The sequence below is a fragment of the Protopterus annectens genome, chromosome 10.part0 (genome assembly GCF_019279795.1).
Source record: "Protopterus annectens isolate FY-2018-M chromosome 10.part0, PAN1.0, whole genome shotgun sequence".
NCBI classification, from domain to species: Eukaryota; Metazoa; Chordata; order Ceratodontiformes; family Protopteridae; genus Protopterus; species Protopterus annectens.
Window position 1 is genome coordinate 827,933,232 of NC_056744.1, and position 24,984 is coordinate 827,958,215.

A 24,984-nucleotide genomic window follows, 5' to 3' on the forward strand; every position below is an offset into this window, starting at 1 on the left:
ATTTATATATATTTTAGTATATTTTAGTATGTACATATATATAATTCAAATTAATAGGGTCCATGGTTATTTATGTGATTGATTTAAAGTAATCGTAGGTTTGTTTGCAGGCCATTTAACACCTCATTTATAGTTAATTCAGGCTCATGTATTTAGGTATATAATATCTGGGTCATTGTAGCATGATAATGGGAATATGATGTTTAGTCAGCGTAGGTCTCAGTCCTCCATAGATACTGTATTAGATAACACATATGCATTTTCAGCGAAAGCACACTGTTTTTATAGCATGAATCTACGTTACTACGCTTTAACGTATTCATGGCTAGTAGCGGAAGTCACTGAATATGATTGACAGCATGGGAACTGTATAGACAAGTTGCTGTCTTTATTCTCTGCTACCACTGTTTTTTGGTTGAACAATATGATGGGATATTATGGGTCGTCTCAGTGCTCTGCGCTGAGAATATTTTGAGTATGCATTGAATAGTGGAACATGAATCATTAAACTTATGGAGGTATGTTGTTCCGTTTACTAAGCACGCAAGATGTATTCTGTCTGTTACGTTTACATAAGCTCTGAAAGTTTGTTTTTAAATATGGCGAAACAGATGAGCTATTGATATTAATTCAATTTGTAGGCAGATGCTTCATTTTTAAATGTGTTGGTTTTAATTAATGTTTTTGTTCATGGGAATGTTTCTAAGTAACAGCGCTTTAAATCTGAAATTGATGAGTCAAATGTTTAATTAACTAAATTGAATAATTTAAGCACATTGTATAAAAATCCATGTACTTGAAGTAGTTGTAGTTATACGTCTGATGAAGCGGGAGGACCCGTGAAAGCGCTTACGTTGTCTTTGTGTTTTTACTGTCGTTTTACATTAAATCTGATTATCGCTAAGTGGTTCTTTGGATTTACTTGAAGTTGAGTTTTGCCAGACAAGTCGGAATCGTGGTTTATATGCTGCATATTGCTGTTGGTTTTTTCGTCTATTTTTTGATTTGGGCTATCTGTGTGTTGAGATATATATATATATATATATATATATATATATATATATATATATATATGTGTGTGTGTGTGTGTGTGTGTGTATGTGTGTGTATATATCTATATATAAATAGATATCAGTGAACAATAAAATAGACTCGGTGACAACCTCTGGCAGTCAATAGCAGTTACCATATAAATGTCTATTCAGACCAAGTAATGTCCACTCTATAATTCAAAAACGATCGTAAAAACTTCAAGTAAAAACCCTTTATTCAAGAATGAAAAACAGGTAAGCGCTTTCACGAAAGTTGCTTCTTCAGACCTCAAGGATGCAATGTGAGTGAATGTACTATTTGTAGGTGGATAACTTATTCAATCATGACATCTCAATTGGTAAATTGGCAGATAAGATTCATTAGTTAATAAATGAATCCACATACTCCTCAACCTTAAATCATCTGTACCTAAGTATCCCATCAGGAAAGCATAAAAGATATAAATATGCCAGCAAAAGTACATTGTATAAATACAAAATACAGTTAAATATATACATCACGTATATCAGAAAAACTTAATCAATGACATATATAAAATATATTATTAAAAGTATATCTTTAGAAATAAATGCAAATATATAGTATGTATTACTTAATCATTTACTTAAAAACAAGCCTCCTATTTTTAAGAACTGGTTTAATAGGGATTTTCTCATTTAAACCAGGGTATAAATGGGCTTGAAATGTGATGATCCAACTTGTTTCATTCCTCTCTCTAAAATTCCTAATGTCACCACCTGTTAAACTAGGTATATTAATATAAATAACCATAAATGTAAATGAATGTGTGTTTTCAGTGGCTATGATGTGTTTTGAAAGTGCATTTGTGTCTGATTTAATACGTATTTAGTACAAATGTTCTCTCACCCTCTCTCTAAGTCTCCTGTCAGTTTTGACAACGTAAAAGGCAGGACTGGAAGAACACACAGCAAGATAAACAACATGTTTGGTGTTACAATCGGCTGTTATATCAAACTTATACATTTGTGCAGTATCGGGATGTACAAAAACAGCAGAATCACAAATATAAGAACAGAAATTGCAATTGTAGCAAGGTCTAGTTGCTAGATGTAAATTGTCTTGAGAGCAATGTACATTATTAGAAGGGTGGCATAAAAGTCTAAAATTTTTCTTATTTTTAAATAAAAACTGTGGATGTTCCCCTACAATAACCTGAATGAAGGGATCTATAGTTACTAAATTCCAATGTTTATATATTATATATTTTATCTGATGGACATCATGTGTAAAAAATAATGATAACTTCTGTGTGGATATATTATTACTATTAGAGTTGCCAAGCTCTAAATATCTATTATTCCCTTCCTCTGAAAAATATGGGCATGCCCGACTAGACCTTATGTTCTCTATGCTCAAAAAGCTATGACTTCTTTCACTAACATTGTATTTCCTTGCTACTAACCTATCGTTGAGGTCAGTTAATTCTCTTTCAAAGTTAGACTGTAATGGGTTCAGTCTAGAAGCTCGAATTGCCTGTCCTTTTACTTTCTTTTTAAAGCTGTATCCAGGATGCATACTATGTCTATGTAATAATGTATTCTTTTAGCATGATTTCCTACGAATCCCTGTGTTTAATTTCCCATTGGTAAGGTGCTCAACATGAACATCTAATAAAGAAATATTGTGGCGTGACATAGTAATAGTAAACTTTTCAGTATCAGTGAGTGAATTAACTTCTTCAAAAAATTTACATAAATCAACCTCCTTACCCTTCCAGAGAAAAAACAAATCATCTTCGAACCGTTTATAAAATATAACATATTCTTCTGAACTAGGTAACTGAAAAAGTTTATCCTTCTCCCATACTGCCATCACCAGATTGGAGTAGCTATTGGCTCAAGAAGTGCCCATAGCTACTCCATCCTTTTGGAGAAACAATTCTTTATCAAAAAGAAAAACATTATTTTCTAACACTGTTTTAAGCAATGTACAAATAAGATCAATTTTAGTATCCAAAAAATCTGTATATTTAGTTAAATAGTCATGAATGCTTTGTACACCTTGCTGATTTGGTGTAACTGTAAAAAAAGATTTAACATCCATGGTCACTAAAATATATGGTAAATGATCTGGTATTTCAGCTGTTTCCCTATATAACTCAAGTAATAATTGTTTGGTATCTTTTAATGTAACTGGATTTAAATTGACTATAGGTCTCAATAACCTTTCCACATATACCGAAAGGGGTTCTGTGACCCACCCTCTACCTGCCACTATAGGTCACATTGGGGTTGTATAGGGTCTTTATGTATCTTAGGTAGTCCTTGGATGGTAGGGATTAGAGGATGCTCAACTAACAGAAAGTCAAATATTTCTGTGGAAATAAATCCACTCAGGGATAACTCATGCAAAGCACTGTATACCAGAGACATGTTTTTGAACATCACTTTCTCTAATAGACAAAATGTGGTGTTACTCAACATCTCATGCATATATCTGTTATAATCTTGAGCATCTAAGATAACTACAGGACCATCTTTGTCTGCTGGTCTAATTGAGATACTCCTATCTTTCCTAAGATTATCTAACGCCCTTTTCTGTTGAAAAGACATATTATGTTTCTTAGTATTGGAGTGTACTTCTTTATAACTAGAATATATGTCAACAATTTTACAAAATGCATCCAAAAGTGGGTGTAAATTAGGGACAAAAATACTAGGTTTACATAATCGCATATCATGAGTATTACTTGCTGTATTATCAAGTAATAGTTTTAATTGTATGTTACTTGCAAACAGTTTAATATCTAAAACAGTGTCAGAAATATTACTATATGTAGTTGGTATGAAAAAAGCCCTTTATTCAGTGCTTCCAACTCATACTTGTCCATATATATATATATATATATATCTATATACACACACACACACACACACACACACACACACACACACATATATATATATATATATATGTGTGTGTGTATGTATATATATATATATATATATATATATATATATATATATATATATATGTATATGTATATATATATATGTATATATATATATATATATATATATGTATATATATATATATGTATATATATATATATATATATATATATATATATATATATATATATATATATATATATGTATATATATATATATATATATATATATATATATATATATATATATGTATATATATATATATATATATATATGTATATATATATATATATATATATATATGTATATATATATATATATATATATATATATGTATATATATATGTATATGTATATATATATATATGTATATGTATATATATATATGTATATGTATATATATATATATATATATGTATATGTATATATATATATATATGTATATATATATATATATGTATATGTATATATATATATATATATATATATATATATATATATATATGTATATATGTGTGTGTGTATACGTATGTGCCATCATCATCATCTTCTTTCCTCTGTTCCCGTTAGGGGTCGCCACGGCGGATCATCTCTTTCCATTTCTTCCTATCCTCTGCATCTTGCTCTGTCACACCAACCGCCTGCATGTCCTCTCTCACCACGTCCATAAACCTTATCTTAGGCCTGCCTCTTTTCCTCTTACCTGGCAGCTCCATCCTTAGCATCCTTTTCCCAATATACCTAGCATCCCTCCTCAGCACATGTCCGAACCAACACAATCTCGCCTCTCTTGCTTTGTTTCCAAACTGTCCAACCTGAGCTGATCCTCTAATATACTGATTCCTAATCCTGTCCATCCTAGTCACACGCAGTGCAAATCTTAACATCTTTAACTCTGCCTCATCCAGCTCTGACTCCTGCGTTTTCGACAATGCTACCGTCTCCAACCCATATAACATAGCTGGTCTCACTACCCTCTTGTAGATCTTCCCTTTCACTCTTATTGGTACCCGTCTGTCACAAATCACTCCTGACACTCTTTTCCACCCATTCCACCCTGCCTGTACTCTCTTCTTCACCTCTCTTCTACACTCACCATTACTCCGAACTGTTAATCCCAAATACTTAAACTCATCCACCTTTACCATCTCTACTTCTTGCATCTTCACCATTCCTCTACCCTCCCTCTCATTTACACACATGTATTCTGTTTTAGCCCTTCTGACCTTCATTCCTCCCCTCTCTAAAGCATATCTTTACCTCTCCAGGGTCTCCTCAACCTGGTCCCTACTCCCACTACATGTCGCAATGTTATCTGCAAACATCATAGTCCATGGGGCCTCCTGTCTAATTTCATCTGTCAACCTGTCCATCACCACTGCAAATAAGAAAGGGCTCAGAGCTGATCCTTTATGTAATCCCACCTCCACCTTAAATGGATCTGTCACTCCCACTGCAGTCCTCACCACTGTCGCACTACCCTCGTACATATCCTGTACCACTCTTACATACTTCTCTGCCACTCCCGACTTCCTCATACAATACCACAACTCTTCTCTAGGCACCCTGTCATATGCTTTCTCCCAAGTCTACAAAGATACAATGCAAATCCTTCTGACCTTCTCTGTATTTCTCCAGTAACACTCTCGCATCTGTTGTGCTCTTTCCTGGCATGAAACCATACTGCTGATCACTAATCATCACCTCTATTCTTAACCTAGCTTATACTACGCTCTCCCATAACTTTAAGCTGTGACTGATCAATTTTATCCCTCTGTAGTTACTGCAGCTCTGCACACATCACCCTTAGTCTTAAAGATGGGTACCAAAACACTTTTTCTCCACTCCTCAGGCATCCTCTGACTTTCCAAAATTTCATTAAACAATCTAATTAAAAAATATGCATATAGGTTTGTGTATATATATATATATATATATATATATATATATATATATATATATATATATATATATATATATATAGATGGATATATATATATGTGTGTGTGTACACACACACACACACACACACACACACACACACATATCTATATATACATATGCTACCATTTTATTTCTGTCAGTGTTTACTGATTCCTGTGGGAGTTATGCTTGTAATGGTGTTTATTTTCCTTCTGTCTTTGACAGATGTTTCTTTTCCTATTTCTGAGGAAACTTTCAAGATTTCTTAATTAAGAGTATTTGTGCTGTTAAATACTAGGGGCTGTCTTTTGCAGTCTGAACCACAAATTAATTTCACCTGGTTTTCCTGTGGTTAATCTGTTATATTTTCACTGTTTGACAGGAAAATAATCCAGAACTTGGATTTTTTTTCTGTATTTGTACATTATTTATCATGTGTGACTAGTTGTCATTCTATTCTGTTCTCATGTTTTGGAATAGAACGGTGCTGTCTTTGAAAGTTCAGATGAAGCATAAGACCTATCTTTGAAATCAGAGCAGTTGCAGATAGAGCCAAAGAATAATGAAGCAGTTAAACTGAGAAATGTTGAACTGTTGCTGGAGAAGAATGCTGAAGAGGGTGAAAAAGAGGATTGATCATGTTTGAGTGAGGAAAGTTAAGTTTTTGCATGTGAGTCGTAGAAGATGGCTAGATAGACTGGAAACTTCTGCCTGCACTGATAGAGGCATACACTGTGAGAGAGGTTTTTCATATGTTCTTACTGAAAGTACGCAGTAGTGAGGTACAAGGACTGACTTATAGTCTTCCTTTGTGTCTGTTTCTTGCAAATTGCATTATAAATCCCAGTCTGTAATTTAGCTCCTAAAATTTTAATTGTTGGTAGAACAGATGTTCAGAAAATCAGTTGTGTAAATTTGAACTGTATATGGTATTATTTTTTGCAAGTGCAAAATAGTATTTTCTTAGAAATTAAGTTCTAGTTGTAAGATAGTTGAATTCCGAATACAGTGAATATTGGCTATATGGAACTATACATTTTTATGTTATTGATGATGCAGTGATTTTGCCCACTTTAAAAGTAAGAGTATTTGACATATTATATGACATGTTTTCCAAGACACATTTTCATTTCACTACTATTTGGAAGAGAGGAAGGACATTATATTGGCACTTGTGTGTAACTAGCAGTTGGAACATCTACATTTTTTATACTCTGTTCTTTAATAGGTATTTTAATTTGATGTCATTATAATCATTGTTTAGAAGTTTTGTACTAAGACTGTTGGAAGGCTTTTCCTAAGATTGCTATAAAAGCTTTACACTTACTAGAGTGTATACATTAAGAATGTTTAATAAATGTTACTAAATGATGTATAGAAATCCCAGGAATACCAAAATCCTTAGAACTAACACTAATGTTCATTTGGCGACTTTAGAACATTTTGCTTAGAGTATGCAGTGATGATAAAGCTATTAGGAATATTACTCGTCTAGATGTTGCAGTTTATAGAATTAAGAGCATCAAAAGAATTAAAGCTAAAAAAAAGAGTGGTATTCATTCAAAACATTAAGGGTGATTGCATTTGTAACACCCAAAGGATGGTATTAATTGCTGCTTGTATAGAAATCGGGATGTGCTAGAGAAACGTTTGTATGCTGATCATTGTAGCAAAGAAAATACATAGTTCCTTGCTGCATAATAAGTGTGTTGTAGTGCATGAAGGTTTGAAGGATGGGGGAGGAAGGGCTGAATTTTGTAGATTAAAAGATAAGGAATCTATGGAAGAAGAATATGAAAGCACAATATTCCACCTCTAATTAGAATTTAGAAAATGTTGAGCCTTCCAGTGAGCAACAGTTTAGATAAACATGAATGACAAACTGTTGGAATAGTAAGAACAAGGTGACCTGTAAAATATGAAAGATGATTTAGAAAAATAATGGTACGTTTTCTGTTTAAATATAACTTTTTGCTTGAATGTAACAGTGGGCAGAGTTAAATATTTATAACAAATTAGTAGATTAATGTACACAGTCTGCCTTTTAGAGGTTATACATGTCAAATTTAGAAAATGCATGATACTGCACAAGCATAGGTTATCGTGTAGATGACAATTGTATTAAACATATAAGATGAAGTACGACTACGAAGATGTACTAGGTAAAATATGACTACAAGGATTTAACTGAGGGGTGGACTGTGTTTTTTGGATTCATAACTCTGTCTTGGAGACTGAGTTTTGGATGAGAGTTTAGGAAAAGTAGTTTGAAAGAAGAAATATTTATTTTTGCTCCATAGCAATATTTAGATATTAAACTATGATATGTTTTGACCCAGTAGGGACTTGTGTGTAGTTGAAAAGGAAAAGCAACCTGATATGCGTGATGAAGTAAATGTACATGTCCTACTGACTGCAGTTTATTGACTGAAAAAAGGAAGATTTCTGATTGCATTAAAAGGAAACGGAGGAAAGTAGAAATATCATCAAGTTTCTTCATTCCTTTTTGGTTATTCTGATAGGTGTTAAGTGATTTGAAACCAAAATTGTGCATTATACAGACTGTTAACTATTTCAAACCAGCATTCCTGATAATATTGAAGGGAGAAATATGTTATAGTGAAATAAGTAAACTGTTAAACAAATTAAATTTACCAGCTGTGTCAGTTTTGATGTGTGTGCCACGTAGGTTGATTGGAAGCTGAATTATATTACTACGACAGCAGGGGTATAATGATTACTGGTGTAAATGTGTATGAAATATTGATGAAGCTGAGGCATGCCACAAGATATTGCAGAGAGAGTTTTAAAACTGATCAGAATGAAAGGAAAATAGTAGTTTGGATTAAGTGGTGTAATGCAGCAATGATAAAAAGGAACGTGAGTAGGCAAGTATAGAGTTAAAAGAAATGGGAGTGAGTGGTAGAAGTATTGTTTAAGTTTAAGCATAACATTGCTGCGGTGGAATATGATAGCTGCTTCTTCACTGATGGAGGGTGTGAGGATGGGTGAAGATAAATGAAGGCTGCCAGCCTAGCCAGATAGAATTTTGTAGATAATTTTGTCATTTGTACATATTACTATAAGCCACAGGTTTGTCTCTTAAATGTGTAAAGATTGTTGTTAGATGTGGGATGGCAAAAAATGTAACAGTGCACTCTGCTGGCAGAAAGCTGACCAAGTAAAGCATGTTGTGACCCTTTGATCTAAACACGGTTCTGAAATGTCTAAATGAAGACATTCTTTCTATTGTTTTAACCAAGAGTTAAATTGCTAGATTTAAACATGCAAATGTATTTTTATTGCTCTGCTTCCTGACCATCTGCAAGATAACAAAAGGAGATGTTAGGAATGTAAAGTTCCTATTAGCCTGGGAACCCCAGGATAGTGTGAAGAATGATGTAATGTGAACCAGGAATGTGATTTTAAAAAGCAGAGAGAATCCGTGAGCATTAAGCATTTTTGTCTTGACCATCCAACTCAGCACTGTCTTGCTCTATATGTAAGTTTATCTTAGACTTGTGTTTTCTGTTAGAAGTAGCTAGAAACTAGAAAGATTAGACTGTGTTTTTCTGTGATGTCAGAACTGTACTACTGAATTATATTAAGTATTTCTCTGTGATCTCTGAACTCTTGACTAGCACTGTGTAGTAAAAAGTATTGTCTTTTGTTTTTAGTGTTTATTATTAAATATTTTAAAACCTTTCAACTGTGGCTGTTTTTGCAGAGATAATTTAAGCTCTATAGAGTACTTGCTTGCCTTTGGTAAAATTGTACAAAGCCACTCCAATAGATTTAGCCTTGGGCTATACTACCAATTGGATAATAATATTACACAGTAATAATTGGACACCCTTTTTTGGGCCTTTGGGTAACTGATAATTATTAGCTGAGTGGTGGCAATGATTTCTACTGTATAGTCTGGGTAAAAAGGGCACAGCTAGAGAACCTGTGTCAGCCTTTCCCAGGAGTGTCTGTGTGGTTGTATAAACTTATCTCAGTGTGTGTGTGTGTGTCAGCTACTTGGGCAGGGACATGAAGCACTAGTTGGACAGAGATGGTGCTGGAGGTTTTAGCTTGCCCACTAGGCTAAGATCTAGACCCTATAGATGTGCCAGTGGGGAGTCTTATTGGGGACCTGGAGAGCAAGGGAGCGACCAGCCCCGGACTGACTGTGATCTCTGTGTGCTCTTAAGGGAAATTGCACTTTACTGTGTGTATTTGTTATCCTTTCCTCCTATATGAGACTCCCCCCACTAGTGTTAGCTCCTTGATTGCTGGACCAGGGCACGGGCATCACCGAAGGATCTTGGTAGCCAAGAGGGGATCTTGCTAGAGAGGTTGAAGTACCATCATATAAGTAAGGATGTAAAAGAGCAGTAATTAAAGATGTGTAAGCTGGGAATGAGTAATGCTGTAAATTTATTTGCAAGGGTCGGGACAAAGAAAGTAAAATGCTGTTAAGAATTGTGTGATTTTGAAAGTTAATTGATTAAAAAAGGTACATCCAGCTTTCACCCCCAATGAGAAAGACACTTGAATGAGAAATAAATCAGAATGCTGTCCATGGTAACTGTTAACAGTGATATTTGAAAAGTATGTCCTGAAATACATATGTACAGTGTTATAAAAGTAAAAGCAGCAGCAGAACATGACTGCTGTCATAATCAAGATTATGGTGGAGATGTGTGGCATGTGAAATTTTAATTGATTTTTTTTTAAATTGGAAGTAATGTACATATGTTAATATCTCAATAGTAAAGATGTTTTAAGGGGGTAGATAAAAAAAATTGAAAGAATTTTAAAGATTAAAAGTTAGCTGGTGGTTGTGATTTTTTCAACTTTTAAAATGGGTTTTCAGTGGGGGAGAGTATTAATGGGGCTGAGTTTGTGTGTATACCCTTTAAAAGATTGATCTGATGTCATTTTCATTTATTCCTCAGTAAATGGTTTCAGTCCCAATCCTTTGATATGCCTCGGCCACTTTCTAAAGATTCCAGGATCCATATCTCAAGCTTCTCCCTTACCCATAATGTCCCTGATCACTACAGACCCTCAGATCTCATTTGCCACTTGTTTTATAGTTCTGCAAATGATTAAGAGAGATCTAAGGGTAGGTGATTTAGTGAACAAAGCGGAAATGGCTGAGATGAATTGGATTATTGTCTTTCAGGCACATAGTGCTCCAGGTTTGAATATATGTACAGTGGATATAAAAAGTGTACACACCCATGTTAAAATGCCAGATTTTTGTAATTTAAAAAATAGACCACAATAAATCATTTCAAAACTTTTCCCACCTTTAATGTGACCTATAACCTGTACAATTCAACTGAAAAACAAACATGTTAGGGGAAAAAAATATAAAAAATAAAAAATGTACAATAAGCTGGGTGCCTAAGTGTGCACACCCTTAAACTAATACTTTGTTGAAGCACCTTTTTATTTAATTACAGCATTCAGTTTTCTTTGGTACACACCTGCCATCAATTAGAGAGACGGATTAACCCCAAATAAAGTTCAGCTGTCCTAGTAGGATTTTCCAGAGATTTATTCACTTGCCTGCTACAGTAAAAGCCATGGCTTGCAGAGAGCTTACAAAGCATCAAAGGGATCTCAGTTGAAGGGTATCAGGAAAAGGGTACAAAAAAATTTCCACAGCATTGCATATAACATGGAACACAGTGAAGACAGTCAAGTAGAGAAAATATGGGAGAACAGTGACGTTGCAAAGAACTGGACGTACCTCCAAAGTTGATGAAAAGACAAGAAGAAAACTGGTCAGTGAGGCTGCCAAGAGACCTACAGCAACACTGAAGGAGCTGCAGGAATTTCTGGCAAGTACTGGATGTTCTTCGTGATTCACTGTTGCAGTCATCACATTTGGGTTATTCCTGCCAGGGTAGCCCTCAGCCAGCCCGAATACCAGAGACTTAGTATTTCTGCGTCAGTTGCTGTCGCTTCAGGAGTGACGTCAGGTCGTCAGTAGTATAAAGTAAGGCAGCCAATGCCATTACATCAGTCTTTCTTGCTGTGGAGCCTGAAGCAGAAGCAGTTTGCATGAGTGCTGATCAGGCGCTCCTTGAGTTTTCGTCTTCCGAATTGAAGTTGAAGTCTTCTCAAGCTAAGTACCCCATTGGGGATCTTTTTTTCTTGCATTAACTGATGTCTGAAAAATTTAATAATTTTCTCGCCTGTGGAAAGCAAATACGATACCGAGATTTCCATTCTTACTGTGTCACTTGTTTAGGCCCAGACCACGACGTCCCCCGTTGTCCCTTCTGTGCTTTGTTCAACGCCAGAACTATCCATCGTCGGGCCCTTATTGTAGCCAGAAATTTTCGCTTATTGTCCTTGAATTCCGATATGGCTTTGGTAAGTCATCCAACAGCAGCGCTTCCAAAAAAAATGTAAAGATAAAGAGAGGCAGACCTCACAGGTCCAAGCCTACAGGCGACGCTTCCGTTAAGTTAGTCATCAGTTCACTAGTCTTCAGTGAGGTGCTTTTGTAGCCCCTGATGCCCGCTTCTGTGGATTCGCAGGCCGCTACCAAGACCCTTTCGGAGTCCGATATGTTGCAAAACTCTTGTTCGACAAGGATCCTGCTCTCGTCTCTACCTTGGATGGATCTGGAGCCGCTGAACAGGCACCGGCTTCTGAGGAAGTCCTTTGTACTACCGTTGCTCGAAACAAACCAAAGTCTTCTTTCACAACTACTGTTCTTTCTAAAACTACCGAGTTTCTAAGGCTCAGGGTACAAACCGCACCTTAGAAACCGACGACCTCTCATACGCCTGCTGCCTTACCTCAGTCTCAAATGCTTAAAATGGCAGAAGACCTTATCATGTTGATCGGGGAAGCCAAGCTACCCCATCTAAAAGGAAGAGAGATCTGTCCCCTGTAGTTCTGTCTGAACAAGAGTCAGGTGAATCTGATGCTTCTGAATATGAAGACATGCAATTCCTCTCTAAGTATGAGGATTCTGATGCAGAGGATTCCATTCCTTCAGTCTTTCCACCAGAGGATTTTTCCTTTTGGGGAAACCCTGCATACCTTAAGGAAACATTTCCAATGGGAGAGTTAGGATTACCCTCAGTCAAAAAAGAGACTTGGGGAATTCCTATGATCTTCCACAGCACAGACCCTTGGCAATCCCGCCAGTCCTGGATGTTGTGGAGGATGTTTTCATGGAATCCAGCTTGACTCCTGACACCTACCCCTGCTCTCAGAAAACCAGACAGGTACTACAGAGCAGAGCCCCTGACTCGCACAAATTTCTTTTCAAAAATCCTACTGCTAACCCTGAGGTAATTTCTCAAGGACCTAAAGGGATTAAGGCAACCTCTGCTAAGAATCTCACCCAATTAGATAGGGATTCCTGAGCTCTGGTCAGATGGGGCAAAAAAAGTATACACCTTCTCTACTCTTGCTATCAGGGCACTAAATTGTCAGCTCCATATGCTGAAATTTCAGCAACATACCCTGGAACTCCTTAAACAAATAATCTCTTCCTTTCCTGCTTGGGCAGAATCTAAAGAATTACAAAAGTTAATGCATTCTGCAAGTCAAGTAACTAAACACACCTTGCACTGTGGTTTTGATGCCCTAGAAGCTTCTTGCAGGGCAGCAGCCACCGGATCTGTCATTAGAAGGCATGCATGGCTTAAGGAGCAGCCCCTGCCAGTCCATGTCAAATCTAAATTGCTGGATGCCCCTTTGCACAAAGATTATTTATTTGGCACTAAGGCAGAACAGGTGTTAAAAAGGATGGAAGAAAAAGCAAAATGTATGCCAACAGTTAAGGATTTCTTGCAGGTACAGCCACCAAGGTTCAGCAGGCATTGTCCCACCAAACACTGGTCCTTTCCTGTTCCCAGTAAGCCACCTCAGTCTAGGCCCCGGGGAACCAGACCCCCCCCCCCCAGACAGCAGCCACAGGGAATGCAGAGATTTAAGCATTGGACTTCCTCCACTTCAAAACCAGAGAGTTCTAAGCCACCCCCTTATGGTAAGAACTCTCAATGACTCACTTCCCCAACCCCCTCCCTCTGCCCACCTTCACTTACCCTTAGGAGGAAAACTCTCTTTTCACGCAAACACCTGGGCCATCATTACCAACGACCACTGGGTTCTGAACGTAGTGTCCCAGGGATACAAATTTTCCTTCCAACCCCAAAAGGGTTCCCAGATCTACCCCCAAACCAGTGGGCAGAGGCTCAAAAGCATAGCCTTTCCCTGCTCTCTATGAGGGCAGTAGAGCACATTCCTACAGAACAGATAGGCCAAGGTTTCTACTCCAAACTTTTTTTGGTACCCAGAAAAGAGGGCCCCTGGCACCCCCTCCTCAATCTACCCATTCTAAACACCTTCCTGGTGATCCCAAAGTTCAAAATGCTCACCCTCCAGCAGCTGCTACCCATGCTCTCCAAGGACGCTTGGTAGCCACCCAAGATCTAAGAGGCCTACCTCCACATTCCTATCAGGGAATCATGTAGGAAATCTCTCCATTTCAGGGCAGGCTCCCAACACTTTCAGTTCTCTGCGCTTCCCTTTGGCTTATTTACTGCTCCCAGAGTTTTCACAAAATGCCTGGCTAAAGCCATTGCCTTTTGCAGACAAAGAAAAATTCAGATTTACCCATACTTAGATGACTGCCTTATTCAGGCAGACAGCCAGGAAAAGCTGCTCAATCACCTGGCCTTTGTAAAGACCTTACTAACCTCCCTAGGGTACACAATCAACAAAAAGAAATCCAAACAGGTACCCACCCAAAGGATAATCTTCCTGGGAGCAAGCCTGGACACAGCATCCCAGATGGCATTCCTTATACCAGAGAAACAAATTTTCCTGACAACCTACTTCTCTCACCTAGCCACCAAGCCCCAGCTATCTGCAAGAAAGATCCTGCAAGCGCTGGGGTTCATGGCATCTTGCATGCTACTCATTCCATATGCATCTGAGGAAACTTCAGTGGTACCTAAAACCCCTTTGGTGTCAACACTCTCAAGACCTGGAAACTGTTCTACCTATAATTCCTTGCCTCGGAAAAGATTTTCTTTGGTGGGCAACAGCATGCTCCCACAACAAGGGACTGCCTATCTCACCACCCACCGCTGCCCAGACCCTCACCACAGACCCATCAGACTATGCTTGGGGTGCACACCTGAATGCCAGGTGCATACAGGGCCAATGGCGCCTGCAGAAATCCCTCTGGACATCCATCAAAAAGATGTTGGCTGTGAAGCACGCTTTGATAGCCTTCAAGCCCCTTCTCTCACCATGGGCCCTCCTAATCAAAACAGACAACACCAGTGTGATGTGGTATATCAGCAAGCAGGGAGGGATTCACTCCTACCCTCTATGTAGGCTGGCCATGACCCTTTGGCATGCAGCCTACACCTGTTAGTGCAATTCCTACCAGGCTCTCTCAGCTCTCTGGCAGACCAGTTAAGAAATCTTCTGGACTCACATGAGTAGCAGCTCAACAGAAGAATCTTCACCCTAATAACTGAGAAATGGGGCACCCCAAAGGTCAACCTTTTTGCCTCCTACACCAACCATCAACTCAACAATTTCTGCACCAAGGAGCATCACTGCATGGCTTGGAACGTGGATGTCCTGTCCTACCCCTGGGTCAATCTAGCGGTCTATGCCTTTCCTTCACTTCCTCTCATCCCCATGGTACTGCTCAAAATAAAGGAGGAAAAACCAAGGACCGTTCTTATAGCTCCAGACTGGCCCCAGCAGCACTGGTACCCCTTGCTGCGCAGCCTGTCCCCACTGCCTCCATGGCATCTTCCTCAGTTTCCCAGTCTCCTAACACAGAGGGCAGGGGAATTCATGCACCCCCAATTGCAGACACTCAATTTGGCAGCTTGGCTTATTCCCTAACTCCGATCCATCCTCAGTAAACAGGTTCTAGATGTCATCCATGAGGCCAGAAGCCCTAGCACCAGAAAGTCTTATGCTGACAAATGGAAAAGGCTCTGCACCTGGATCCAGGCTAAGGGAGCCAATGCGCCACACCTCTCCCTCCCCCTCATACTGGATTACTTAGCTGACTTACTACACAGTGGCCTCTCCTTCTCTTCTATAAAAACTCATGCCTCTGCCATTTCTGCTCATTTTTCCACTGAGCAGCCCCTTTTCTCACACCCTTGGATCAAACAGTTCCAAGAGGGGCTAGCAACTTGAGGCCACCCAGAAAGGCACCAACCCCTGCTTGGGACCCTAACTTTGTACTGGAAAAGCTCACCCTAACTTTGTACTGGAAAAGCTCACCCTTCTCCCTTTCGAACCAGGTTCTTCTGCAGAGCTAAAATTTCTCTCTGGAAGACTGCTTTCCTTCTGGCCATCACTTCAGCCAGAAGGATCTCTGAGCTGCAAACGCTCATGGCTGTGGAACCCTTCATCATCTTCCATGCTGGCAGGGTATCCCTCAGAACTAACCCATCCTTCATGCCTAAGGTGGTGTCCAGTGTGGCTTTCAACCAGTCCATTCATTTGCCCACCTTTTTTCCTAATTCCCAGAACAAGGAGGAAGGGATTCTGCACTCTCTGGATGTGCACAGACAGCTCAGATTCTATCTAGACAGGACTAAATCCTTCAGAAAGTCTGATCAATTGCTGGTTAGCTTTGCTACAGGGTCAGAAGGCAAAGCTACCTCCAAACAAACCATCTCCAGATGGATAGCACACTGCATCCACTTCTGCTACAAACAACATGGAAATCCTCCCCCCAAGGGGTTAGGACACAACCAGAGCAGCCTCCACCTCTGCAGCTTTCCTCAGAGGAGTCCCCACCAGGGACATCCTGGAGGCTGCCACCTGGACATCTGTTCACGCTTTCACCAATTTCACAAAGCATTACCACCTGCCTCTCTTCTCCAAATGTAGGGCAGGGTTTGCCTCTGCAGTCTTGCAGGACATCCTAGCCAGCTCGTAGTTCTTTGACTGCCCTCCACCCTTTTCCTCAGCTTTGGGAATCAACCCAGATGTGATGACTGCAAAAGTGAAACATGAAAAACATAGTACATTTGTGTACACTTACCATAAATGTAGATGTTCGAGTGTATTCACTGTTGCAGTCAGGGTTTCCCTCCCTCCATCCCCCTTCTTTTTCCTTACAAGGGACTTACTGGTATTTATTTTCCACTGGTGGGGTTCTTCCACCAGAACCTGGATCCTACTTGCGGGCTTCTGATGGGTTAAGGCAAGAAAAAATGATGTAATAGTATCGGCTGCCTTACTTTATACTAGTGACGACCTGACATCAGTCCTGAAGCGACAGTAACTGATGCAGAAATGCCAAGTCTGTGTTATTCGGGCCAGCTGAGGGCTACCCTGGCAGGGATAACCCAAATGTGATGACTGCAACAGTGAATACACTCAAACATCTGCATTTATGGTAAGTGTACACAACTGTACTTTGTGTACTACATGTGACAACAATCTCCCATATTCTCCATATGTCTGGACTAATAGGGTAGGGTTGCAAGACGGAGCCTTTTCTTACACAGAAAAACATCCAGGCCTGGCTAAGATTTGCAAAACAATACATCAAGTCTCCCAAAAGCATATGGGAAAATGTGTTATGGTCTGATGATACCAAGGTTGAACTTTCTGGCCACAATTCCAAATGGTATGTTTGGCGCTAAAACAACACTTCACATCACCAAAAGAACACCATCCCCATAGTGAAGCATGGTGGTGGCAGTATCATGCTTTGGGTTTGCTTTTCTTCATTTGGAACTGGGGCTTTAGTCAAGGTGGAGGAAATTATGAAGTTCCAAATACCAGTCACTTTTGGCCCAAAACCTTCAGGCATCTGGTAGAAAGCTGAAGATGAAGAGGAATTTCACCTTTCAACATGACAATAACCCAAAGCATGCATCCAAATCAACAAAAGAATGGCTTCACCAGAAGAAAATTAAAATGGCCCAGGCAAAACCCAGACCTACATCCAATAGAAAATCTGTGGGGTTACCTGAAGAGGGCTGTACACAAAAGATACCCTCGCAATCTGACAGATTTGAAGCACTTTTGCAAGGAAGAGTGGGCAAATATTGCCAAATCAAGATGTGCCATGCTGTTAGTCTCCTACCCACGAAGACTGAATGCTGTAATTAAATCAAAAGATGTTTCAACAAAGTATTAGTTTAAGGGTGTGCACACTTATGCAACCAGCTTTATTATATTTTTATATTTTTCCCCTAACAGATTTGTTTGTTTTTCAATTGAATTGTACAGGTTATAGGCAACATTAAAGGTGGGAAAGGTTTTGAAATTATTTATTGTGGTCTCATTTTTTATATCACAAAAATCTGGCATTTTAACAGGGGTATAAATCCACTTATCCTTTAAAACAGGCTTTGAAAGCCATGAGATTACCTGATTGGATTGGTTGTTAATACTATTTAAAGGTCATCTGTTTTATTGTTTTTGTACTGGTCTGATGAAGTGCCTTAGAGCATGAAAGCGCTAATCTGATTTTTTTTTAATTAAACTGGTCACATTTATATCAGCCATGTTGGTTCATTTTTTGGAGTTTTACACATTTAATTTATTTGTAAAATGACCTCTAAACACCAGGAATGTCTTATTTTTCTTGAACTCTCCAATTCTGTCCCAGGGTGCATGTCTGCAGAGGAACACAAGTCTTTTTCCTTGTGAGTGACCACCCCCCAATTGATTACAAACACAACCATGAGGTTGATCTTGCATGCAGCGGAAGGTACCTCCAAGGAGGCTGGTTTAAGCATATCCATAAGGAGACATGCCTGGATGTGATTTTGTGTAAACCTTCATGGAATCATTCATCAGTGCTCCCTTTGATGGATCTTCCTTGTCTGGCCTAACAGTAAAATTGACGGTCTTCCACAGTGAACAGGATGGAAAGACCTTGTCTGCTGTTGGAATTCTCTCTTCTATCCCACACACAGGCCTTTCTCTAGGACCCAATGCACCACTAAGAAAATGTGCTTCAAAAAATTTTAAAGCTGTTTCCAGGAGACATAAGGGGAATTTCCCCCATAGGTAGAAGGGGAAATAACTGCAGTGGTAGACATTGCCCATGTAGCAGAGGGGGTTTGCAGAATCAAAGATCTTGAGATTCTTTCTCAGATGGATCCTTCCAGTCTTCCTGAAAGGTTGCCCAACTGTCCCTCTCTGGAGGGGCAGTCAGGGGAGTGTTTATCCTTTCTCCAAAATGCCTGGCTAGCCATCACAAATGACTCTTTGGTGCAAAGAATCATATCCAGGGGATATTTCATTCCCCTTTAACAAATTTTAGTAAAAACAAGGAAAATACCCCCTGATGTTCCGCTCAATCAGAGGGAGCTAGCAGCTCAAGAGAATACAAAGTTGCTAGGCAAGAGTCATCCAAGAGGTCCCACCAGACCAAACAGGATCTGGAATTTACTCAAGGTTATTTCTAGTGTCAAAAAGACAGGGGACCTGACTTGGATCTAAGTTATCTGAATCAGATTGTAAAGAATTCCAAATTTTGTATGGTCACAGTTCAGTCCATTTTGCCCTTTCTTTAGAAAGATGACTGGATATGCTCAAACAATCTTCAAGACATGTACTATCACATCAAAAGAACAGCCTCGCTCGTAGATATGTATGCTTCCAGCTGGGAGCTAGTCATTATCAGTTCAGAGCCCTGCCCTTTGGTGTCACCACAGCCCCCAAGGTGTTCACCAAATGTATGGCAGTGGTAGTAGCTCACGTGAGACTGCTTGGATTCAGTTTGTTTCCCTGTTTAGATGAGTGGCTCCTTACTGTACCAACCAGGCATCTGCTAGTAAAAAACAGGGATTATTTGCTTCAACTGCGCAAATGTCATCTTCAGCCAGTTCAAGTTGTGGGTTTTATAGGGGCTTACTTAGAAGAACTAGACAATTGACTGTGTCTTCCTCAAAACAAAGTTCTTACATTGGAGGCATACATCAAACAGATTCTTTCCATTCCGTCTCCCCCTGCAAAACTGATCCTAAAAACTCTAGGGTCGATGGCTGCTGTAGTAACTCTAATACCCACTGCTCACTTACACATGAGAATTCTTTAGTGGACCGTGACAGTGCAGTGGTACTTTCAATGTTACCCTTGAATCACCCAATAAAATTGTCTCAGGTTTACAGAAGGTTTCTTCTTTGGTGGATTTATTCTGAGGAGGTCAGTCAAGGTCATCCATTTATCCTTCCTCCTCCCAGCACCACGTTGACCATGGATGCCTCCCAGTTGGGGTGGGAGGGGCATTACTTAGGGAGGGTGCAAGGGAGGTGTTCCCCACCAGATACCAGTTTGCATTATCAGTGTCCTAGAAATGAGAGTTGTGCTTCTAGCATTGCAGGCCTTCCAGAGCTTTCTCCCTCTAGGAACTTTTCCACTACAAATGGACAATATGTTAGTAGTGTCGTACATCAATAAACAAGGGGGTTCACAAATCTTATCCCCTGTGTCGAGAAGCATAAAGAGTATGGCAGCAGGTGATCTCATCTGACTTTTCTTGTAGCATTGCACATACTGGGGAAATCCAGCATTCTAGTGGACAAACTCAGCAGGACCATCCTCATGCCTCATTAGTGGTCTCTGAACCAGTCAGTGGCAAATGTGATCTTCCACAGATGAGGTCAACCTTGCTGTGACCTATTTGCATCCCCCTCAATAACAAGTGCAGCTGGTTCTTTGTCTTTATTCCACCTCAGAGACAGTCATTGACAGATGCTCTGGTCCATGTTTGACCCTCCGGTTTCCTTTACGCTTACCCCCCTCTACCTCTCATCCCCAAGTTTCTTCAGAAAGCGGTTTGGTTGTCATCATTGCCCCTTCTGGCCTCGACAGTTGTGGTTCCCCTTCCTTTGGTCGCATTTAGTATGTCCTCCTTGGATGCTGGATCCCACTTCAAATCTCCAGTCTCACCCATCAGGGCAAGTTCACCCGGATATTGCAGGCCTCAAGTTGACCGCATGGTTTCTCAAATTCCGATGATTGCTAGACATTCCAGGCTTTTCTCCCCAGTTCGAAAAATTCCAGTATCTTCTCGTAAACCTTTGATTAGGAAAATTTACAAATGCAAATGGAAAAGGTTTCCCTTTTGGACTTATCAGAAAGAATTAGATCCCTTTACCGCCCAACTTCCAGCTGTTCTAGATTTCCTTGCCTTTATTTTTCAGAACGGAGCAAGTTTTTCCACTGTCAAGCTTCAATTAGCAGCCAACCCGAACTATGCTTCTCCTTTAGCATCATCCAGCGTATGTAAGGACATTCTTAATGGTAACTTCTTGCTTAGACCTCCAGTAAAGGACCCTATACCACCTTGGAGACCTCACTATGGTTTTGCAAACCTTAGTACTTTTCTCCCTTTGAACCATAAGCTAAAGTAGATTTCAAATTTCTTGGGAAACTGTCTTTCTGGTAGCTATAATTTTTAAGACTATTATCTGAACTCCAAGCACTGTCTTCCACACTGCCATATTTGATGTTTCACAAGAACAGGGTTATTTTACACAGAAATCCCTCTTTCCTACCAAAAGTTGCCTCTGAAACCATTATGAACAAAGTCATCAATTTGCCTGTTTTCTTCCCCAAATTTGAAAACAAAGGTGAGTACATACTCTTCATCTTCATGTACATGGGCAACTTCGTTTTTACCTTCACAGGACCAAGGAATTTAGAAAAACTGATCATGTATTTGTCACTTTCACTAATAAAAGATTGGGAAGACCAGTTTCTAAAAGTACACTGGCTAAATGGATAACCAATTGTGTTTCCTTTGTTTATTCCTTGAAAGTTATTTACCTTACCAAGACAACCGAAAGCACATTCAGTCAGGCCAATGTATACATCTGCAGCCTTTTGGGTTAGGGCCTCTGTTGATATTTGTGCAGCTGCCACTTGATCTAATACTCATAACTTTATTGCACATTTCAAATTGGACATTGTTTCCAGAAATAGAGCTGCCTTTGGTTGTGCAGTGTTCCGGAACATCCTTTCTTGAGGGCCACCCTAGGTTTCTGTAATTAGAGACTGTGTCCCATTTGTTGAGAAATTAATGAAAATGACAACATCAGATAAAGAAGTTATGCACTCACTGTAATGTTCCATCTGTGTTGGCCATTTTCATTCTTCCTTAACTTCCCTCCCTCCTTCCCCCTGTTCATGACTTTGGGCGAGACCTAACAGAAGTGTTAGGAACCAGGAACCATAGTTCCTGTTTCAGCTCTTGATTTTTCAGCTGTCACTTTCCTGTCGATTGTAATATATATTATAGCAGAAAACTCAGTGTGAGGGTTTTTAGCTGTCAGGGGCATTGTGGATAAGGGAAGAGCTCAAGCTTCGGATCCTGGAATCTTTAGAAAGTGAACCTGTTCATGGAGGAAGAATGAAAATGGACAACAAAGATGAAACATTATGGTGACTATATAACTTCTTTTTTGCTGTGTTTAAATTTCTTGTGAAAAATGTAAAGTAGTGTTTGAGGGTGCACCACTGTGTTTGCTTTTGTATTTTTCCCCACTGGCATATATGTGACTGAAATGTCTGTGTTTACTTTTGACATGTAATGTTGGTTAAAATGAAACCGCGTTCATATAAAAAAAAAATAAAAATGAGAGCGGTTCCCTTCTGTTCCTCAGAATCCTTTGAGTCTTCAAAATTTTTCTGTTATTCTTTGATGTGTTGACAGCAGAGCTTATTAAAAGTATTCATAGATTGTGTAATTTTTTTTTAGGTGAAGTCAGTGCTGTGCTAAAGCTGGACAATACAGTAGTTGGACAAACTAGCTGGAAACCAATTAGCAATCAGTCTTGGGATCAGAAATTTACACTGGAACTTGATCGGGTAAGTAGATACATTTGTGTTCATTATTTCAAAGCAGACCATCAATATTTAGAAATAGTAAGACTTGTAACATGAATTCACACTGTACACCTCCAGGGGTTTGCTGTAAATTATTAGGTGTAATTTAACTGACACATGATTATTCGCCACAAAAACATGCAAAATCTTAGAAGGTCACAACTCATAGCTTTATAGGTGTATACTAGCTAACAACCACTAGGGCCCTTATAAGCCTAGCTTTCCCCACAATTTTGATTTATATTGGGGTGATTTACTGACTGCCTCTCTCCACCAGATTCACAGATGCAAGACCAAGGGAGAATTTCTGATTACCCAGCCATTTGGTCCAAGTTGAGCTTAAATAGGGTTAAGGAGGAGCTCTGCTTCACATGGATGGGGAGCTTTTTCCAGAGAATGGGAATTCGCTAAGAAACACGACTCTCTCCAACATGTCCTGTTTGTCGCAAGTAGAATTTAGGTGCGTTAATGTTGTTGTGTCTTTCGGCTTATCCCAGTTAGGGGTCGCCACAGCGGAACTCCGGTCCGCTAATGTTTGGTAGTGGATTTTTACGTGCTGAGTTACCAGCCCTGATGCACAACCTTCAACGAAGGCACACCCATTCACGCATGCCTCCACACAGAAGACGCTCTAGCTGAGAATTGAACGGGACAACATCTTGCTGTGAGGCGACAACACTACCGCAGCACCACTACCGTGGATAATTTAGGTGTGTTAATGTAGTAGTTAAAAAGCTGTTTCTTTTGCAAATATGCAAAATGTTCTTCAAAAGAGTGTCTGAGGATGTGTTGTATGCCAGACAAAGATTACCACTCAAAAATCTGTATGATACAGAGTAAAGAGCCAGCTTTGAGACAGTCAAAGTAGTCAAAAAATCAAAATACTGACCATATTCCTTTTGTAAGGAACCTTTATGGATATTCCAGTTGGTGCATGTGCTCGTCAAGTACATATGAAAGGGGGCATTTTAATGTATGATGGGATCTGATGAGGTCCGAGTACAGTGGTATGATGACCTCTCTGGTCCTAGATGCCATGCCTTTGCTTATAAGTTGAGCAACATAGAAGAATTTTCTTACTACCTTGGACACACATTTTGTCGAAGACTAGGTTACTGTCTACATGAGCTCCCAGATATCTGACTAATGAATCAACTTTTAGGGTTTTTTTTTTTTTTTATTAAAGGAGTTTGTTACTTCGCAAAAGGTATTATAATGCATTTCTTGGTATTGAGTTTTAAACCATGTGTTTGGCACCAGGTGTTTGTTAAACCTTCTTGAAGGGTGTTCTCGTCTTGGGGGGATTAGGAGACTGCTCTCAGGTAGCAGTCATCTGTGAGCCTGGTTAGTTAGAGGCCTTTGAAGTTAGCTTTGACATCCGAGAAATAAAGGCCAAAGGAGAGTAGGCCTAGTGCAAAGCTCTTGGAGTCTCCACTGGTGACCTGCCTCCCTTTGGAGATCATCTCACAGATTCTTACCTCCTGGGTCCTGTCAGTGAGCCACCTAGCTCTCCAGTGTGTTATAAAAGGGTTTATACCTAATTGCGCAAGTTTGTTGACAATGGCTGAGGAGTGGGGTATTTGTATCAAATACTTTAGCCCAGTCTAGGTAGGCAGTGTGCACCGTTTTCCCTTCATCTATTGCCTTAGTGATCTTTTCAAAGAAGTCCACCAGATTCAGTAAGCATGACCTTCCTTTGACAAAGCCAGATTGGGATGGATCCAGTATCTGGAGGTTTCTTATGCTCTTTTTATTAATTTTAATGAGAATTCTTTCCATGGCTTTGCAAATAAGAATAGTCAGATTAATGGGTCTGTAGTTTCCATTGTGGTGATGGTGGTGGTGGGGGGGGGGGTGACAGTTGCAGTCTTCTCTTCGCACGGCACATAGCTTGTTTTAAGACCATAGTTAAATAATAACTCCAGGAATCCTGATAAGTTGTATTTTAGAATGTTCAGGAGGCATCCTGGGATGTTATTAGGGACCATTGAGGCCATAAATTTGGCTTCACCAAGTGAAGCCAGTACATGCTTCCTAGTTATTGTTGAAAGGATTATGTTGGAGGGTATTTTAAGGAGGTGGTTGAGGGTGAGAGGGGTAAAGTTGGAATTAAATTTGTCTACCAACAGGTTCACTATATCCCCAGGATGTGTGAATGCGGCACCATTAACCACCTGTTCAGCACATTGCTGTGTGTTGCCCTTGAGGTTTCTGACATAGCTGAAGAAGGCCTTAC

General features: G+C 39.4%; 1 protein-coding gene across 1 annotated transcript in view; it reads left to right on the top strand.

Moving 5' to 3' along the window:
* The window catches only part of PKN2 (protein kinase N2), a 2,214,272-nt gene that overhangs the window by 829,037 nt on the left and 1,360,251 nt on the right, over positions 1 to 24,984 (top strand). The window contains exon 8 of the mRNA XM_044085632.1: positions 22,621 to 22,730. Within this exon, the coding sequence (XP_043941567.1) occupies positions 22,621 to 22,730 (110 nt within the window). The remainder of the gene's footprint in view (positions 1 to 22,620; positions 22,731 to 24,984) is intronic.